The 20,400-nt window shown below is 43.1% G+C and overlaps 1 protein-coding gene across 1 annotated transcript in view; it reads left to right on the top strand.

The window, feature by feature from the left end:
* LOC143300191 (valine--tRNA ligase-like) overlaps positions 1-17,753 on the top strand; it is a 49,768-nt gene extending 32,015 nt beyond the window's left edge. The window contains exons 16-25 of the mRNA XM_076613750.1: positions 1-101; positions 662-766; positions 3,688-3,835; positions 5,679-5,809; positions 7,105-7,260; positions 8,309-8,515; positions 10,418-10,529; positions 13,591-13,781; positions 15,556-15,705; positions 16,505-17,753. The exon at positions 1-101 is cut by the window's left edge and continues 25 nt beyond it. Of these exons, the coding sequence (XP_076469865.1) occupies positions 1-101; positions 662-766; positions 3,688-3,835; positions 5,679-5,809; positions 7,105-7,260; positions 8,309-8,515; positions 10,418-10,529; positions 13,591-13,781; positions 15,556-15,705; positions 16,505-16,579 (1,376 nt within the window). The 3' untranslated portion in view covers positions 16,580-17,753. The remainder of the gene's footprint in view (positions 102-661; positions 767-3,687; positions 3,836-5,678; positions 5,810-7,104; positions 7,261-8,308; positions 8,516-10,417; positions 10,530-13,590; positions 13,782-15,555; positions 15,706-16,504) is intronic.
* The last annotated feature ends 2,647 nt before the right edge of the window (positions 17,754-20,400 follow it).

The raw sequence follows: 20,400 nt of genomic DNA, 5'->3' as shown, positions 1-20,400 counted from the left end.
CTCTGTCCGTGATGGAGACGGGACACGACATTCTGTTTTTCTGGGTGGCTCGCATGGTCATGCTGGGTCTGGAGATGACCGATACCCTCCCCTTTAAACATGTCAGTGTGTGTGGGGGGGTGTAGGGAGGGGCGGGGTGGGGTGGGAGGGGATGTTTGTGTGGGGGTGTGTGTTGTGTGTGTGGGTGGGTGGGTGTGAGAATTGTGGGTTTGTGTGGTGTGTATGTGTGGGTTCAAGTTCATTTTATGTCCATCCACATCAAGTGATATAATACATATGTGTGTGTTGTGGTGTGTATGTGTTGTATGTGTATGTGTGTGTATGTTGTATATTTGTGTGTGTGTGTGTGTTGTAGGTGTGGGAGTGTGTATGTGTTGCGAATGTGTGTGTGTGTGGGAGGGGTGTTGCGTGTGTGTTGTGTGTATGTGGTGTGTGGTGTGTGTTTTTGTGTGCTGTGTTGTGTGTGTCTGTTTGTGTGGTATGTGTGTGTGTGTGTGTGTGTGTTGTTGTTGGTTGAGTATATGTACATGTCTTTATGTTTATGTGTGTGTATGTGCTATTTGTTTTTTGGTATTTTTAATCTCTTTTACACTGTGACCTGAAAGTTAAGTTACCATCAGTAAAAATTGCTGTTAAGAATTTGAAATATGCTTATAAACAGGTGTTGCTGCACGGCATTGTACGTGACGCTCATGGACGTAAGATGAGCAAGTCGCTGGGCAACGTGATCGACCCGGTGGATGTAATCAGAGGGGCCTCCCTGCAGGTGAAGTGGTCATTTTTCTTCTGCTGCTTCCTCTTCTTCGTCTTCAGTTTTTCCTCCTATTTCTTCCACTTGTTCTTCTTCTTCACTGTCTAACAAGAGTGAAGACTCGATCAGTCATGGTGGCCATGATGATCATGGCCATGACAGGTTGTTTTTTTTTTTAGCCCTTCTTCATACAGTGCGGGTTTCCTTCTATTTTTCTTCCCTTTCACAGTTTATCTTTTTTCTCTCTTTCTTCCTTTCTTTCATCTTCTCCGTCGTGATACAATACGTACCAGTGTTTCATTGGGGGTTTTTTTGTTCTTTTTTTTGTGCTCTCTGTGTGGTGTGTGTATATGTATGTGTGCGTGTGTGTCTGTGTGTCTCTGTGCATGTGTGTGTGGCTTGATTTAGTCCGTTGACAGCTAATGAGGATTTTTATTTGATTTTAATGAGTCTGTGGTTGCACAACTTAATTTCCATGTGGATTAACTCATTCTGTTCTAGGTACAAGTAAACTCATAGCATGATTATTTCCCCTTTGGAACCATGCACAGGTGTTCTCATACCAACACACTGTTCTGATTTCTTTTATTGTATTTTGTATTTGTATTCCTTTTTATCACAACAGATTTCTCTGTGTGAAATTCGGGCTGCTCTCCCCAGGGAGAGCGCGTCGCTACACTACAGCGCCACCCATTTTTTTTGTATTTTTTCCTGCGTGCAGTTTTATTTGTTTTTCCTGTCGAAGTGGATTTTTCTACAGAATTTTGCCAGGAACAACCCTTTTGTTGTCGTGGGTTCTTTTACGTGCGCTAAGTGCAAGCTGCACACGGGACCTCGGTTTATCGTCTCATCCGAATGACTAGCGTCCAGACCACCACACTAGGTCTAATGGAGGGGGAGAAAATATCGGCGGCTGAGCCGTGATTCGAACCAGCGCCCTCAGATTCTCTCGCTTCCTAGGCGGACGCGTTACCTCTAGGCCATCACTCCACTATTCTTGCTTGGTACAGTTCACTTTTCTAAACTGAACCGTTAACAGGTTCTGGAAGCATGAAAACGGAAGTTTTGTTTGACCGGTTAAATCAACAGTTCTTCATCGATTTTTACCATAGTGAACCACCCTAGTTTTACTGCAGAGGTCTCATGTAGTGCTGGTCCAGGGGAGGGGTAGCTGTAGGGTAGAACAAGTTAACTCATTCTACTCCAGGTACGGGTTCTTCTTCTTCTGCGTTCGTGGGCTTCAACTCCCACGTTTACTCGTATATACGCGAGTGGGCTTTTTACGTGTATGACCGTTTTTACCCCGCCATGTAGGCAGCCATACTCCGTTTTCAGGGGTGTGCATGCTGGGTATGTTCTTGTTTCCATAACCCACCGAACGCTGACATGGATTACAGGATCTTTAACGCGCGTATTTGATCTTCTGCTTGCGCATGCACACAAAGGGGGTTCAGGCACTAGCAGGTCTGCACATGTGTTGACCTGGGAGGTCGTAAAAATCTCCACCCTTTACCCACCAGGCGCCGTCACCGTGATTCGAACCCGAGACCCTCAGATCGAAAGTCCAACGCTTTAACCATTCGGCTATGGTGCCCGTCGAGGTATGGGTTAACTCATACCATGATTACTTCCCCTGTGGACCATGTACGGCCCAACACTCGGCTTATATCACAGATTGACATAAGTTTACATTTGGGCCAACAGCAAAGTGAGAGTTGTATTATCAATGGTTTCTCCAGTCAGTGGGAAACCATTTACAGCTTAGTCTTTTGTGAAGGACTACGACTCTCAAACTAGGAGGCAAAATTGCACTGGCTCTTAATGCTGCAGCCTTGTGGGCTAGTTGGCCTTTGGGAACCATCCCAACGCCGACTGTCCTAAAACCCTCTTGGCCGAGAGAGTGGGGGATGTAACTTGGGCAAGACACTCTCCACTATAATCAAATTCTAGCCCAAATAGTCGGAACAGCAGTTGCCTCCTCTGCTATTCTGATGGTCATAGTCGGACATGACTGACTATCATATATATATATAGGACCATGTACGACCATACTGGCACCAACACACTGCTCTGATTTATTTTATTCTTGTTTGGTGCAGTTGGCTTTCTAAGCTGGACCGTTTATGGATTCCACCAGCATGATAACGAAACATTGTTCGACTGATAACATCAACAGTTCTCCATCATCGATTTTCACCACAATGAACCATTGTTGTTTTTACTGCAGTGGTCTCATATATGTATATATTGCTGGTCCTGGGGGGATGTAGCTGTGGGGCAGAATGAGTTAATAAAGTGGTTATTGATTTGAATTGATTTGATTGGAAAAGGGGTAGAACAAGCAATACAAGAGAGGCAAGGCCTTCAAGACTCACTTGTGATAAATTAAGTCCCCTAGCATTAATTACAAGAGTAATTTCCCTTTTTTTACTATCTGCACCAAAACTTTTGCAAAATAAATAAAAATTCCATGCTTAGCAAAAGAAGTTCCTGTTTGAACAAAAAATGATCATAATGACTCCTCTTGTTGTTGTGTCAGAATAAGAGGTGAAAGTGCCAAGTTTAGAGAATACAAAAAATATAAATAAAACAGTAAATGCAGTTTGCATATAATTAGGCTTCTTTTTTTTTGGTGCCCATCCCAGAGGTGCAATATTGTTTTAAACAAGATGACTGGAAAGAACTGAATTTTTCCTATTTTTATGCCAAATTTGGTGTCAACTGACAAAGTATTTGCAGAGAAAATGTCAGTGTTAAAGTTTACCACGGACACACAGACACATGGACACACACACACACACACACACACAGACAACCGAACACCGGGTTAAAACATAGACTCACTTTGTTTACACAAGTGAGTCAAAAATGGTTATTGATATGAATTGATTTGATTTCTTTTTCCCGGGTATTTTTATTTATTTATTTTTCTGCAGGACTTGCACAACACTCTGGACGGCAGTCGTCTGAGCCGACAGGAGATGATGGTGGCCCGCGAGGGTCAGAAGAAGAACTTTCCCCACGGCATCCCAGAGTGTGGCGCGGATGCTCTGCGCTTCACCCTCTGTTCTTATGACTTCAAAGGTGTGTGTGTGGTGCGAACAGGGGGGATAAGTTTCTCTGTGTATGTGTTGTATGTGTGTGTGTGTGTGTATGTGTGTGTGTGTTTAATTTTCTTTCTTTCCCCACTGAGGCATGGGAACATGGGCTTCTTGATGGTGCCGAAGATTGTGAATGCACAGTTGACCTACCAGAAGGGAAGAAACACCTGGAAATCATCAGCAAGAGTGGCATGAGACCTGACATAGTACTCCACTCCAAGGCAAAGAAACAAGATATTCTGATTGAGCTCACTGTGCCATACAAAAGCAGAATGGAGGAAGCCCACATCTACAAGACTGAGAAGTATGCTCATCTAACCAGCAGCCTGAGAGAATCTGGCTTCCAAGCTGAAGTCCTCGCCACAGAGATCGGTACAAGAGGGTTTGTAGGTGCATCTGCATACAGCTTCATGAAACTGCTGTCGATTTCTGGCAGAGAGAGGACATGGGCTCTCAAGGCAATGGCAGAAGCAGCAGAAAAAGTTCCAGCTGGATCTGGTCGAGGAGGTTGAGGAGGAATGAAAGTAAACTTCATAAGGATTAAATTTTCCCTACTCAAACTAGGCATACAATGGCTCAGTGGTTAAAACGTCTGCCAGAAAGGGTGACTTAGTCCTGAAGTGACAACCACCTTGGAGGCACAGGTTCGAACCTGCTGAGGGCCAGGAAAAAAAAAAGCGGCAATACAAGAGCATCCAGGAGTCATGACCTGGGTGCGACCCGGCGCCCTTAGAGTGTAAGGAGTTAAGGGCCGAAACACTTGACTGAGGGGGGCTTCTTCTCTGAAGACTTTGTACTGTCCAGCTCTCCCTAGAGTTTCTTATCACTTTTTTTTTTTGACAGTGGTTCATTCTCTGATTCTTTTTTTTCTTCATTTTGTTTTGTTTGGTTTCTCTCTAGTACTTTTATCAGTAATATCATTTATTGTTATTATTGCTGCTGCTACTACTACTACTACTTCTACTGCTACTGCTACTACTACTACTGCTATTATCACTGTTATTACTACTATTACTATTATCATCATCATTGTTATTGTTGTTGTTATTACTATCACTTTTGTTACTATTATTATTGTTATTATCAGTTATTCCATTATTATTATCATCATTATTGTTATTATTGTTAGTATCATTATTTATATCTTTGTTACTACTACTACTACTATTATCATTATTATTACTACTAATTCCATCTTTATCATTATTGCTATTGTCGCTGTTATTACTATTACTTTTGTCACTATTCTTATTATTATTGTTGCTCATTTCTTGATTATTACTATCATCATTATTATCATCATTACCATGATTATCATCATCATTATTATTATGATTACCCTGACAACAATCATTTATGGCCAGCGGACAGAATCCCCATGGACGTTCTGCACACCCGGACACACCGCCTGTTCTGTTATAATATTATCCGTATCTTTATTGTTGTCATCATCATCATCATTATGGTTATGAATATCATCGTTATTATCATAATTACCATGACGACGATGGTGTGTGTCCAGCAGACGGAATCCCCATGGACGTGCTACACACCCGGACGCACCACCTGTTCTGTTATAATATTATTCATATCTTTATTGTTATCGTCATCATCATCATCATTATGGTTATTATTATCATCGTTATTATTATCGTCGTCATGGTGTGTGTCCAGCGGACGGAATCCCCATGGACGTGCTACACACGCGGACGCACCACCTGTTCTGTTATAATATTATTCATATCTTTATTGTTATCGTCATCATCATCATCATTATGGTTATTATTATCATCATCATTATTATCGTCGTCATGGTGTGTGTCCAGCGGACGGAATCCCCATGGACGTTCTGCACACGCGGACGCACCGCCTGTTCTGTAACAAAGTGTGGCAGTCCTTGCGCTTCGTACTGCAGCACCTGCCTCCCCCCTCCTTCTCTCCCCTCCCCTCCTTTGTGGTTAGTACTGTGATTCTTGTGTGTGTGTGTGTGTGTGTGTGTGTTTCTATGTTTGTGTGTGTGTGTGTGTGTGTGTTTCTATGTTTGTATGTATGTGCGTGTGTGTGTGTGTGTGTGTTACAAGTAAAAGAGAATGAATGTGTATGTGAGGAAGGGCATTTTGTGTGTGTGTGTGTGTGTGTGTGTGTTGTGTCTCTGTGTGTCTGTGTGCATGTTATTAATAAAAGAAAATGAATGTTTTTATGAGGAAGGGCATTTTGTGTGTGTGTGTGTGTGTGTTGTGTCTCTGTGTGTCTGTGTGCATGTTATTAGTAAAAGAGAATGAATGTGTTTGTGAGGAAGGGCATTTTGTGTGTGTGTGTGTGTGTGTGTTGTGTCTCTGTGTGTCTGTGTGCATGTTATTAATAAAAGAAAATGAATGTTTTTATGAGGAAGGGCATTTTGTGTGTGTGTTGTGTGTGTGTTTGGTGTGTGTGTGTGTGTTGTGTCTCTGTGTGTCTGTGTGCATGTTATTAATAAAAGAGAATGAATGTTTTTGTGAGGAAGGGTATTTTGTGTGTGTGTGTGGGTTGGTTTGTGTTTGTGTGTGTGTGTTTATGCGTTTCTCTACGTAAACATGTGTGTTGTATGTGTTTGTAAAGACAGGTGTTGTCTATATGTATTTGTGTATGTGTGTGTGTGTTTTTCTCTGTGTGTTTCTGTGTGGGTGTTTTATAGACAGGATTGTATGTGCAATGGCAAGCCCATGTATTTAAAGATTATTGAGCATAGTTTTTTTTGTCCATTTTTATACATATGTCTTTTAATCATCTTAGCGTCATTATAAAGTGTGTAGTTCTCTGTAATTAAGCGCTGTAAAAATATTCTTTGATGATGATAATAATGAGAAGAACAAGAAGAAGAAGAAAAATAATGAAAATGATAAACTGCGATCACTACGATCGGCTTCGGATCCACTCTGTTTACGCATACCCAGATTCAAACACTCGACTGTTGGCCGCCGTTCTTTCTCTGTCTCTGGACCCTGTGATTGGAATGAACTTCCTCTTTCGCTTCATCAAGTCTCCACGCTCAGCTCTTTCAAGTCTGGCCTTAAAACCCACCTCTTCCCAAAATAGCCTCCCTTGCCTGCCCTTCCTTGTCTTTAGTTTCTACAGTTTTAGAGCTATGCATGCGTGTGAATGACTGGTGCGAAAGCGCTTTGATTTGTCTCTGCACAAGATTCAGCGCTATATAAATACCTTTATTATTATTATTATTATTAAACCAAGGGAAGTAACCCTATGTTCCCACAGCTGTCAGGCAGGGAGGAGCCAGTGGACCTGTGGATCCTCAGTCGTCTGAGCCACATGGTGGCAGAGTGTGACCGAGGGTTCGATTCCCATAACCTCCATCAGGCCACCAAGGCTCTGCACCGCTTCTGGCTCACCGAGTTCTGCGACGTCTACCTGGTACGTTGCTGCCTGTTACCTGTCACTTTTACCTATCCTTTGACTTCTGTTCTACTTCACCAAGTTGTGCAATGTCTGTCTACCTGGTACGTTGTTGCCTGTTACCTGTTACTTTTACCTATCCCTTCACTTCTATTCTATCTCACCGAGTTCTGCGACGTCTACCTGGTATGTTGTTACCTGTTACCTGTTACTTTTACCTATCCCTTGACTTCTGTTCTGTCTCACCAAGTTGTGCGACGTCTACCTGGTACGTTGTTACCTGTTACCTGTTACTTTTACCTATCCCTTGACTTCTGTTCTGTCTCACCAAGTTGTGCGACGTCTACCTGGTATGTTGTTACCTGTTACCTGTCACTTTTACCTATCCCTTGACTTCTGTTCTGTCTCACCAAGTTGTGCGACGTCTACCTGGTACGTTGTTACCTGTTACCTGTCACTTTTACCTTATCCTGTGACTTCTAGTTCACCGAGTTCTGCGACGCCTACCCTGGTACATTGTTACCTGTTATGCGTTACCTATCCCTTGTCCCTCTATCCCTTGGGGTAGAGGAGGTGCAGGGTAATGTGTGTGGTGTGTGTGTGTGTGCGTGTTGGAGCTCGTGTACGTTTATATGTATTTAACTGTGCTTTCATATCTGTGAAACTGCATGTTTGGTGCATATCTGTTACGCATGTGTGGGTGTATGTGTGAATGTGTGTCTTCATGTTTTACATTTATTTGCTTATTTATCATCATTGTTATCTTATTTATTTATTATTATTATTTTTTTATTATTATTATTATTATTATTACTACTACCTTTTTTATATTATAATTATTATTTATTTATTTGTGTAAGCTTATCTATTATTTATTCACCTTTTTTTTTTCTTTTCCTCAAGGCCTGACTAAGCGCGTTGGGTTACGCTGCTGGTCAGGCATCTGCTTGGCAGATGTGGTGTAGTGTATATGGATTTGTCCGAACGCAGTGACGCCTCCTTGAGCTACTGAAACTGAAACTGTTACCTATCCCTTGTCGTCTGCTGATGCCGTTGCTTTCAACAGGAATGCTGCAAGCCGGTGTTCCAGTCTGCCGACGCAGAGCGACAAGAGGCAGTGCGTCAGGTCCTTTACCTGCTGACTCACGCCTTCCTGCGCGCCCTCTCTCCCTTCATGCCCTTCCTCACTGAAGAGCTCTACCAGCGATTACCTCCCCTGGAGGGCAGCTGGCCGGAGAGCGTGTGTGTGGCTCCTTACCCTGTCCCTGCTGAGGTGAGGCGTGATGGCCGATATGTGTATGTGTGTGTGTGTTTTGTATAGTGTAGTGTGTGTGTGTGTGTGTGTTGTGTAGTGTGTGTGTGTGGTGTGTAGTATAGTGCGTGTGTTGTGTGTGTGTGGTGTGTGTGGTATACTGTGTGTGTGTGTAGTATAGTGTGTGTGTGTGTGTAGTATAGTGTGTGTGTGGTATAGTGTGTGTGTGTGTGTGTTGTGTGTAGTATAGTGTGTGTGTGTGTGTTGTGTGTAGTATAGTGTGTGTGTGTTGTGCGTAAGAATCTATGTGTAGTGGGTATATGTGGGGTTTTTGACTCACTTGTGTAAACAAAGTGAGTCTATGTTTTAACCCGGTGTTCGGTTGTCTCTGTGTGTGTGTCTGTGTGTCCGTGGTAAACTTTAACATTGACACTTTCTCTGCAAATACTTTGTCAGTTGACACCAAATTAGGCATAAAATAGGAAAAATTCAGTTCTTTCCAGTCATCTTGTTTAAAACAATATTGCACCTCTGGGATGGGCACAAAAAAAAAAAAAAAAAAAAATGAAGCCTAATTATATGCAAACTGCATTTACTGTTATATTTATATTTTTTGTATTCCCTAAACTTGGCACTTTGATCTGATATTCTGACCCAACAACAAGAGCAGTCATTATTATCATTTTTTGTTCAAACAGGAACTTCTTTTGCTAAGCATGGAAGTTTTATTTATTTTGCAAACGTTTTGGTGCAGATAGTAAAAAAAGGGAAATTACTCTGTAATTAATGCTAGGGGACTTAATTTGCCACAAGTGAGTCTTGAAGGCCTTGCCTCTTTTGGTTTTTGTGTGTGTGTGTGTGTGGCGTTTGTATTGTGTGGTGTGTGTGTGCATGTGTGTGTGTGAGGGTGTATGCTTGGTTTGGTATCCTCTCGCTCATGACCTGAGTCATAACCTGTGTGTGTGTGTGTGTAGTGTGTCTGTGTAGTGTGTATGTGTGTGTGTGTGTGTGTGTGAGTGTGAGCATGGTTCCCTATCCTCTCGCTCTTGAACTGAGTCATGATGACCTGTGTACGTGTGTGTGCTATGTGTTGTGATAAGTGTTGTGTGGAAGGAAATCAAAGCGTGTCCGCTCCCAACTTTCACATGCCTGCATTACTGTGAATCAAAGGGATGAACTACAAAACTAATTACAAATTGTTCTGTATTGTCCATGTGTTCTGTGTGGCTTATACAGGATTAAAGAGGCTATGCCAGTCTTGAATAACAGCTAAATTTGTGTTTGCACATTTCTTCTGTCTTTGCAGCTGTGTGCACATGTCGGGTGATTGGTGTAGGGACAGGCCCGGCGCTTCCTATTTTTTGAGGAAGTGTCTGGGTTTGTTCCAATGTACCTTTTATTTACCTGTGTGCTAGCTGAATTGGTAGCGTAAGCATCACTGACATGAAGTTATGTACCTTGTGTAATGGAGAGAGTTACCACTCTTTACTATTTGTTAATAATTACCTAAGACATGTTCAGATTTGCTGTGATTTATTTATTTGTTATGTATTAGTTTAGTTTAGTTAGGCTGGTTTAGTTTAGTTGGTTGGTTGGTTAGTAGTTACTTAGGTATGTTTGTTTGCTTGTGTGTCATTTGGTCAGTTGTTCAGCCAGTCAGTTAGTTAGGGAGTCAGTTAGGTAGTTAGTTGGTTGATTTGTTAGGTAGGTAGTAGGTTGGTTTGTTAGTTAGGTAGGTAGTTAGTTATTTAGATTGTTTGTCAGTCAGTCAGTCAGTTAAGTAGTTAAGTAGTCAGGTAAATAGTTGGTGTTTTTGGTTGGTTAGTTATTCAGTTAGGTAGCTAGTTGGTAACTTGGTTAGTTAGTTAGTTTTGTGCCAGACAAATGATGGGCCAGGTGTGCATGCCATGTGTGTGTGTGCAGTACCCGTGGCAGAACGAGGCAGTGGATCAGGAGATGAGGCAGGTGCTGCAGGTGTGTCAGCAGGTGTTGTCCATCCGCCATCAGTACAACATCACCAAGCCCCTCCTGCCAGGTACGCCCGCACTGTCTTTACACCTGTGTCTTTGTTCTGTTGTTGATGATGATGATGATGATGATGATGATGTGGATACTTGTATTGCACCTTTTCTTGGTTAGAGACCAAGCTCTAAGCGCTTTTATGATATGGATGCTTGTATAGCGAGTATCTTCGGTCGGAGACCAAGCTCTAAGCGCTTTTATGATATGGATGCTTGTATAGCGAGTATCTTCGGTCGGAGACCAAGCTCTAAGCGCTTTATGATATGGATGTTTGTATAGCGAGTATCTTCGGTCGGAGACCAAGCTCTTAGCACTTTATGATATGGATGCTTGTATAGCTTAGCACTTTATGATATGGATGCTTGTATAGCGAGTATCTTCGGTCGGAGACCAAGCTCTTAGCGCTTTATGATATGGATGCTTGTATAGCGAGTATCTTCGGTTAGAGACCAAGCTCTTAGCGCTTTATGATATGGGTGCTTGTATAGCGAGTATCTTTGGTCGGAGACCAAGCTCTAAGCGCTTTATGATATGGATGCTTGTATAGCGAGTATCTTCGGTCGGAGACCAAGCTCTAAGCGCTTTATGATATGGGTGCTTGTATAGCGAGTATCTTCGGTCGGAGACCAAGCTCTTAGCGCTTTATGATATGGATGCTTGTATAGCAAGTATCTTTGGTCGGAGACCAAGCTCTTAGCGCTTTATGATATGGGTGCTTGTATAGCGAGTATCTTTGGTCGGAGACCAAGCTCTTAGCGCTTTACAAACACAGAGTCGTTTGCACAGCAAGCTGCCTACCTGGGTAGAGCCGACTGGTAGCTGCCAATGGGCATCCGTCATTGATTTCCTGTGTCATTCTGCCAGGTGTCGGTCATCCACACACTCACACAGACATGTAACATTTTACATGTATGACCATTTTGTTTATTTACCCCGCCACGTAGGCAACCACACACTCCGTTTTTGGGGGGAGGGTGGAAGGGGGGGGGGGTGCATGCTGGGTAAGTTCTTGTTTCCGTAACCCACCAAACGCTGATATGGATAACAGGATATTCAACATGCATATTTGATCTTCTGCATAGACGGGTGCAATAGCCAAGTGGTTAAAGCGCTGGACTTTCAATCTGAGGGTCCCGGGTTCGAATCACGGTGACGGCGCCTGGTGGGTAAAGGGTGGAGATTTTTATGATCTCCCAGGTCAGCATATGTGCAGACCTGCTAGTGCCTGAACCCCCTTCGTGTGTAAACGCATGCAGAAGATCAAATACGCATGTAATCCATGTCAGCGTTCGGTGGGTTATGGAAACAAAAACATACCCAGCATGCACACCCCGAAAACGGAGCATGGCTGCCTACATAGTGGGGTAAAAACGGTCATGCCCGTAAAATCCCACTCGTGTGCATACGAGTGTACGTGGGAGTTGCAGCCCACGAAAGCAGAAGAAGAAGAAGAAGATCTTCTGCATGCACATACACACAAAGTGAGTTCGGGCAGGTCTGCACATATGTTGACTTGAGAGACGGGGAGAAATCTCTACCCATTAAAACCCACCAGGTTGTGACGGGGATCGAACTCAGGAAAGTTGGATGAGGATTCAGCGGTTTAACCATTTGACCACAGTGGTGAACACTTTTTATTCTTTTTCTTTTCTCATGAAAGCTGAAAAAGTCCCATGGTGTGTGCAGTGCAACCAGTGTTTTGGTGTGAAAGATCTGATGGGCGGCTGGGATCATTCTTTATTTCATTTTATTTTATTTCATTTTATTGACTCACTTGTGTAAACAAAGTGAGTCTATATTTTAACCTGGTGTTCTGTTGTCTGTGTGTGTGTCTGTGTGTCCGTGTGTCCGTGGTAAACTTTAACATTGACATTTTCTCTGCACATACTTTGTCAGTTGAAACCATATTAGGCATAAAAATAGGAAGAATTCAGTTCTTTCCAGTCATCTTGTTTAAAACAATATTGTGCCTCTGGGATGGGCACAAAAAAATTTAAAAAATGAAGCCTAATTATATGCAAACTGCATTTACTGTTACATTTATATTTTTTGTATTCTCTAAACCTGGCACTTTGACCTCTTATTCTGACACAACAACAAGAGGAGTCATTATTATCATTTTTTGTTCAAACAGGAACTTCTTTTGCTAAGCATGGAATTTTTATTTATTTTGCAAACGTTTTGGTGCAGACAGTAAAAAAGGGAAATTACTCTGTAATTAATGCTAGGCGACTTAATTTAGCACAAGTGAGTCTTGAAGGCCATGCCTCTCTTGTTTTATTTTATTTCATTTTATTTATTTATTTATTTATTTGTTTGTGCCAACCTTTCAGTGTGAAACATCTTCTGATGGACTGCTGGGATAAATCGTTATCTTTTTTTAATTGATTTTTTTTGTTTTATTTAGGTATTTATCTATCTATTTGTACCAACCTTTGAGTGTGAGACATCTTCTGATTGACTGCTGGGATAAATTGTTCTCTTATTTTACTTTATTTATTTACTTATTTTTATACCAACCTTTTGTGTGAAATATCTTCCGATTGACTGCTGGGATCTCTTTTTGTATTTATTCATTTATCTATTTATCTGTTTATTTATTTGTACCAACCTTTCAGTGTGAAACGCCTTTTTGACTGCGGGGATAAATCATTCTTTTTTTTAAAAATTTCATTGATTTGTTTTATTTGTTTCATTCATTTATCTATCTATCTGTCAGTCTATCTATCTATCTATCTGTTTGTTTATTTATTTATCTGTCCATCTATTTATTTATTTATTTGTACCTACTTTTCAGTTTCAGCTTTTCTGATTGACTGCTGTTATAAGTCGTTCTCTTTTTTTTTGGTTATTTTATTCAATTTTAATTTATTTGTTTATTTATTTTTGTATGTGTTTATGCATTGATTTATTCATTGATTAATTTATTAGTTCAAACCAACCTTTCGGTACGAAACAGCTTCTAATTTTGACTGCTGGGGATAAATCGTTCTCTTTTTATTTTTTATTTTCATAATTAATTTCATTCTTTCTTTCTTTCTTTCTTTCTCTATCTATCTATTCATCATTGACAGTGCACATCCGGGTGGAAAGTGCGGAGGAAGGGGAGCGAGTGGCCAGGTACCGTGGTGTGCTGACCAAGCTGTGTCGCGCCGACCCAGTGACGGTCACCCCTGACACCACCACCACCACCACCACCACCATCCCCCCTGGCTGGGCCACCAGTGTGGTCAGCACAGCCTGCACAGTCCATGTGCAGCTTAAGGTGGGGGGGCTGCTGGCTGATAATGTGGTGTAGTGTGTTGTGGGGTGGTTGTGGTGGTATGGGGTGGTTGGTGGTGTGGTGTGGGGTGTTTGTGGTGGGGTATTTGTGGTGGTGTTTGTGGTGGTGTGGTATTGGGTGGTTGTGGTGGTGTGTGGGGTGGTTGTGGTGGTGGTGTTGTGGTGTGGTGTGTTGTTGTGGTGTTGGGTGGTGGTGTGGTGTGGGGTGGTTGTCGTGTGATGTGGGGTGGTGGTGTGGGGTGGGGTGGGGTGTTGTTGTGGGGTGGGGTGGGGTGGTGGTGTGTGGTGTGGGATGGGATGGGGTGGGGAAGGGTGGTTGTCTGTAGTGTGGTTGTGGTGTGGGGTGGTTGTCGTGTGGGGTGGGGTGGTGGTGTGGGGTGGGGTGGTGTGGGGGGGTGGGGGGGGTGGGGTGGGGTGGTTGTGGTGGTGTGGGGTGGTTGTGGTGTGGTGGTGTGGGGTGGTTGTGGTGGTGTGGTGTGGTTGGGGTGTTTGTGGTGTGGGGTGGTTGTCGTGTGGTGTGGGGTGGTTGTCGTGTGGCGTGTTGTGGTGGTGTGGGGTGGGATGGGGTGGTGTGGGGTGGGGTGGTTGTCATGTGGGGTGGTGTGGTGTGGTTGTCGGGTGGTGTGGGGTGGTGGTGTGTGGTGTGGGATGGGATGGGGTGGGGAAGGGTGGTTGTGTGTGTGGTGTGTTGTGGTGGTGTGGTTGTGGTGGGGTGGTTGTGGTGTGGGGTGGGGTGGTGTGGGGTGGTGGTGTGGTGTGGAGTGGTTATGGTGGTGTTTTGTGGTGTGGTGGTGGTGTTGTTGCAGTGGTGGGGTGGTGTGGAGTGGTTGTGGTGTGGTGTGTTGTATTGTTGTGTAGTGTGGTGTGGTGTTTTGTGGTGGTATAGTGATGTGTGTTGTTGTTGTTGTAGTTGTGGTGTGGTTGTTGTAGTGGTGTTGTTGTGGTGGTGTGGTGTATTGCTATGATATGTTGTGGTGGGGTGTGGTGTGTTGTGTTAGGTGTGTTGTGGTGTGTTATGGTGTGGTGTGTTGTGTTATGGTGTGGTGTGTTATAGTGTGGTGTGTTGTGTTATGGTGTGGTGTGTTATAGTGTGGTGTGTTGTGTTATGGTGTGGTGTTGTGTGTTATGGTGTGGTGTGTTATAGTGTGGTGTGGTGTTATGGTGTGGTGTGTTGTAGTGTGGTGTTGTGTGTTATGGTGTGGTGTGTTATAGTGTGGTGTGGTGTGTTATGGTGTGGTGTGTTATAGCGTGGTGTGTTGTGTTATGGTGTGGTGTAGTGTGGAAGAATTCACACATTCAAATCATATTAAAATAATCTTTTTAGAAAAAAAAAACTGCCTCAGAATATTACAAAAAGAGGAACGATAAAATCACCTCTACCCAACTGTATACTCTTCAAACGTATTATGAAACTGAACTGCTTATCTTGATTTCAAATGGAAAATCTTTTTTTACTCTTCAAACATAGTATTATGAAACTGAACTGCTTATCTTGATTTCAAACGGATAATCTTTTTATACTCTTCAAACGTAGTATTATGAAACTGAACTGCTTATCTTGATTTCAAATGGATAATCTTTTTATACTCTTCAGACGTAGTATTATGAAACTGAACTGCTTATCTTGATTTCAAATGGATAATCTTTTTATACTCTTCAGACGTTGTATTATGAAACTGAACCACTCATCTTTAATTCAATGAATGTAGAAAATCGCTGACCAGTCAGATGAAAGGAGGGTTTGGGTCGTTGTTCAGGGCCATGTGGACTTTGGCCGGGAGCTGGAGCGCTTGGTTCAGAAGCGCGGCAAGGTGACGGAGCAGCACAAACATGTGACCTCGCGCCTGGCCGAGCTCGTCAGGAAGGGCAAAGGTCACATCCCCGCAGCGCAGAGACTGCAGGACAAGGTGGGTGGGACGGAGACTGTTCTTCTCTTTTCCTCTCCCTGCTGTTTCGTTTGTTTGCTGCATCGAAAACTCTTACAGGCATGTGATCTTTGTTTTCTTTTTGTTTTTTTGGTTTCTTTCTGCACCAGCGTGCAAGACATTGCAGCAAACAAGCATTCTCAACTTATCTAGTGCTTTGATTTTTCTCTACACAAGTACCAGGGTGATATGTATACAATTATTATTATTATTATTATTATAAATGATAATAATAATAATAATAATGGTTTTTATATAGCGCTGAATCTTCTGCAGAGACAAATCAAAGCGCTTCCGCTACCCGTCATGCATAACTCTAAAACTTTAGAAACTGAAGACAAGGAAAGGGCAGGTCAAGGGAGGCTATTTTGGGAAGAGGTGGGTTTTAAGGCCAGACTTGAAAGAGCTGAGTATATTATTATCATTATTATATTTATGTATGACTTTTTCACTGCTATTGTTATTATCATTGTAATTATCTGTGTGGATATAAGCAGTGTTGTAGGAAGATATTTTTCCTTTAGCTGTTACGAACAGGGAAAAGAAAAAAAAAAGAAATATATGTATCAATATCTATCTATCTGTCTGTGTGTGTGTGTGTCTGCGTGTGTGTGTGTATAAAAAAAAATATTTGTAACGTTTATTTGTAAATATTTGAAGTGTTGATATTGTTTTTGCTAGGTCATTTGCAGTATTTGTAGGGTTGATATTGTTTATCGTGGTAGGCTATGAATTTTATGTCATGCGTGCTGTTTAGCTGGTTCTCTCCCCCTGTCCACAGGAGCAGTCCCTGGTGGCTCAGCTGAAACTGATCGCAGACAGCATTGACAGTGTGACCAGCATGAGGGACAGCTAGCAACAACCGTTTTTTTGGGTTTTTTTTTTTTTATGCCACCGGTACAGGTGTAACAGTCTAAAACTATCCCCAACTGGATTTTATCCTGGGGGTCAGTCTGGGCTAGCCTCTAATGATTACCGTTTCTATCTGGTTATTTTTGATGGGTGTGTGTGTGTGTGTGTGCGTGTGCGTGTGTGCATGCGTGCCTGCGTGCATGTGTTTTTGAGGGTACAGTGCTCTAGTACATGTGTAAGTGTGTAGGCATGTTAGTATGTCCGAACAGAATTCTATGTTAGAAAATAAGAAATATCTTAATGCTTATGCAATTTTGTTTTTAGTGCAGTTGATATTTAATGTCAGCGTGTGTGTGTGTGTCTGTAAGGGAGGGACATTTATATATATATATATATATATATATATGTGTGTGTGTGTGTGTGCACGCGCGCGTGTATATGTGTGTGTGTGTGTGTTTGTTTTCTATGGAATGCATTTTGTTTTATTCTGAGCCTTATTTACTTTATATCTTTTATAATCTGATTGCTTTTTCATTCATATGAACACACTGCATGTTTTCCATTGTCAGATAGTGGTTGATGTGTTTTTTAAGGCATGTTTACAGTCAACTGGATGATGTAAGGTGCTTTGAGCAGCATTAGTGCTGGATTTCGCGCCATAGAAAAACTGTGTATTATTTTTATTATTATTATATATAGATACATACATAGATACATAAACGTGTGTGTGTGGTTGTTCATCTGTTGTATACGTCCTTTTACTAAGAGTGATATTAGACGAATAGAAAAAAAAAGAATAGAATTTAGGTGGGTGTGTTGGGTTGGGATTTGTTAGGGGAGTAGTCATGTAATGAACAGGATATGTGAAAAGTGGCCGAAGTATTTATATTATGTGCATTTGTGTGTGTGTGTGTGTGTGTTTGTGTGTGTGTTGTACTGTGCTGTACTATATGATTCTTGATTCTTTGGTTGTATATTTCTTAGAAGAAATAGTTTGGAGAAAAAGTATTCCTTGATTTTGTGTGTGTGTGTGTGTGTGTATTTGTCTACATGTGAGTGTGTGTGTGTTTGTCTACATATTTGTGTGTGTGTGTGTATATTTGTCTACATGTGTGTGTCTATGTGTGTGTGTGTGTGTGTGTGTGTGTATTTGTCTACATGTGTGTGTGTCTATGTGTGTGTGTGTGTGTGTGTGTGTGTGTGTGCGTATTTGTCTACATGTGTGTGTGTCTATGTGTGTGTGTGTGTGTGTGTGTGTGTGTTTGTCTACATACGTGTGTGTGTGTGCGTGTGTATATATTTGTCTACATGTGAGTGTGTGTGTGTGTTTGTCTACATATGTGTGTGTGTGTGTGTATTTGTCTACATGTGTGTGTGTCTATGTGTGTGTGTGTGTGTGTGTGTGTGTATTTGTCTACATGTGTGCGTGTGTGTGTGTGTGTGTGTGTGTCTAAATATGTGTGTGTGTGTGTATTTGTCTACATGTGTGTGTGTGTGTGTGTGTGTGTATTTGTCTACATGTGTGTGTGTGTGTGTGTGTGTGTTGTGTGTGTGTGTGTATTTGTCTACATGTGTGTGTGTGTGTATATATATTTCTTTTACTACATGTGTGTGTGTGTGTGTGTGTGTCTATGTGTCTATATATGTGTCTACATGTATGTGTGTGTGTGTTTATGTGTATGTGTCTATATATGTGTCTACATTTGTGTGTTTATGTGTATGTATGTGTCTACATTTGTGTGTGTGTGTGTGTTTCTATATTTTTGTCTACATGTGTGTGTGTGTGTGTGTGTGTGTGTGAATATATGTCTACATGCGAGTGTGTGTGTTTGTGTTTGTCTACATGTGAGTGTGTGTGTGTGTGTGTGTGTTTGTCTGTATGTGTGTGTGTGTGTGTATTTTACTACATGTGTGTGTGTGTGTTTGTGTGTATGTATGTGTCTATATATGTGTCTACATTTGTGTGTGTGTGTGTGTATTTGTGTATGTATGTGTCTATACATGTGTCTACATGTGTGTGTGTGTGTTTATGTGTATGTATGTGTCTACATGTGTGTGTGTATTTATGTATGTCTATATATCATGTGTCTACATGTGTGTGTGTGTGTGTGTGTGTGTGTGTGTGTGTGTGTGTGTGTGTGTGAAGCCCAATTTGTTTTCATAAAGACTGATTTTTCTTTATACCATATTTGATGGCTCAGATGCTTCAGTTGGGTTTTTTTTTTTTTTTTTTTTTCAGTGAACTGCTGCAGTTGTGTGGTTTAATTTCATTTCCGTATGTTCTGTGTATGCACGTTGTATACTTGTGGCTGAAGGCTTAGTATTTAATAGAAACATTTTATATGCATGCAATCATTGGTGACTTTATGTGTCAACATCTACAGTATGTCAAGAAGTAAGTAAGTAAGTAAGTAAGTAAGTAAGTGCGTGCGTGCGTGCGTGCGTGCGTGCGTGCGTGCGTGCGTGCGTGCGTGCGTGCGTGCGTGCGTGCGTGCGTGCGTGCGTGCGTGCGTGCGTGCGTGCGTGCGTGCGTGCGTGCGTGCGTGCGTGCGTGCGTGCGTGCGTGCGTGCGTGCGTGCGTGCGTGCGTGCGTGCGTGCGTGCGTGCGTGCGTGCGTGCGTGCGTGCGTGCGTGCGTGCGTGCGTGCGTGCGTGCGTGCGTGCGTGCGTGCGTGCGTGCGTGCGTGCGTGCGTGCGTGCGTGCGTGCGTGCGTGCGTGCGTGCGTGCGTGCGTGCGTGCGTGCGTGCGTGCGTGCGTGCGTGCGTGCGTGCGTGCGTGCGTGCGTGCGTGCGTGCGTGCGTGCGTGCGTGCGTGCGTGCGTGCGTGCGTGCGTGCGTGCGTGCGTGCGTGCGTGCGTGCGTGCGTGCGTGCGTGCGTGCGTGCGTGCGTGCGTGCGTGCGTGCGTGCGTGCGTGCGTGCGTGCGTGCGTGCGTGCGTGCGTGCGTGCGTGCGTGCGTGCGTGCGTGCGTGCGTGCGTGCGTGCGTGCGTGCGTGCGTGCGTGCGTGCGTGCGTGCGTGCGTGCGTGCGTGCGTGCGTGCGTGCGTGCGTGCGTGCGTGCGTGCGTGCGTGCGTGCGTGCGTGCGTGCGTGCGTGCGTGCGTGCGTGCGTGCGTGCGTGCGTGCGTGCGTGCGTGCGTGCGTGCGTGCGTGCGTGCGTGCGTGCGTGCGTGCGTGCGTGCGTGCGTGCGTGCGTGCGTGCGTGCGTGCGTGCGTGCGTGCGTGCGTGCGTGCGTGCGTGCGTGCGTGCGTGCGTGCGTGCGTGCGTGCGTGCGTGCGTGCGTGCGATCATTGGTGACTTTATGTGTCAACATCTACAGTATGTCAAGAAGCAGCAGCGCGCGCTGCTGCTATTCTTGACATACTGTAGACGTACGTGCGTGCGTGCGTAAAAAATTTGCATAAATGCTGAACACAATTTCAGTTTTATTGAGAACTTTTTCCTAATTTTAACACAAAATGATGAACACCAACCATAAAACCATTTAAAACTGCCGAGCAAGCAAAACGTTACACAGCACCCACACCACAAACCACTGGTAAATTCACTGTCACATTCATGACAAGCAAATAAATAGCTTGCGCATGTATCCTACAAAATACCAAAATAAACTTGACAAAGAATGCTTGCTCTCTTTCTTGCCCACTCTCAATGTGAAAACAATGAAACCTACTTATTGCAAGTATAACGCCACTAACACCATTTTGTCCACATCAGTCAATGATGATTGCAGTGCTGATAACGATAAAATCAACACAGCACTTGGCTGTGATAACACCAAATTTCTCACGAAATCAGTTGATGATGATAACGATAAAATCAACACA

The sequence above is a fragment of the Babylonia areolata genome, chromosome 26 (assembly GCF_041734735.1).
Source record: "Babylonia areolata isolate BAREFJ2019XMU chromosome 26, ASM4173473v1, whole genome shotgun sequence".
NCBI classification, from domain to species: domain Eukaryota; kingdom Metazoa; phylum Mollusca; class Gastropoda; order Neogastropoda; family Buccinidae; genus Babylonia; species Babylonia areolata.
The sequence above is the reverse complement of the archived record's forward strand: the minus strand, read 5'-3'. Positions and strand labels throughout refer to the sequence as shown.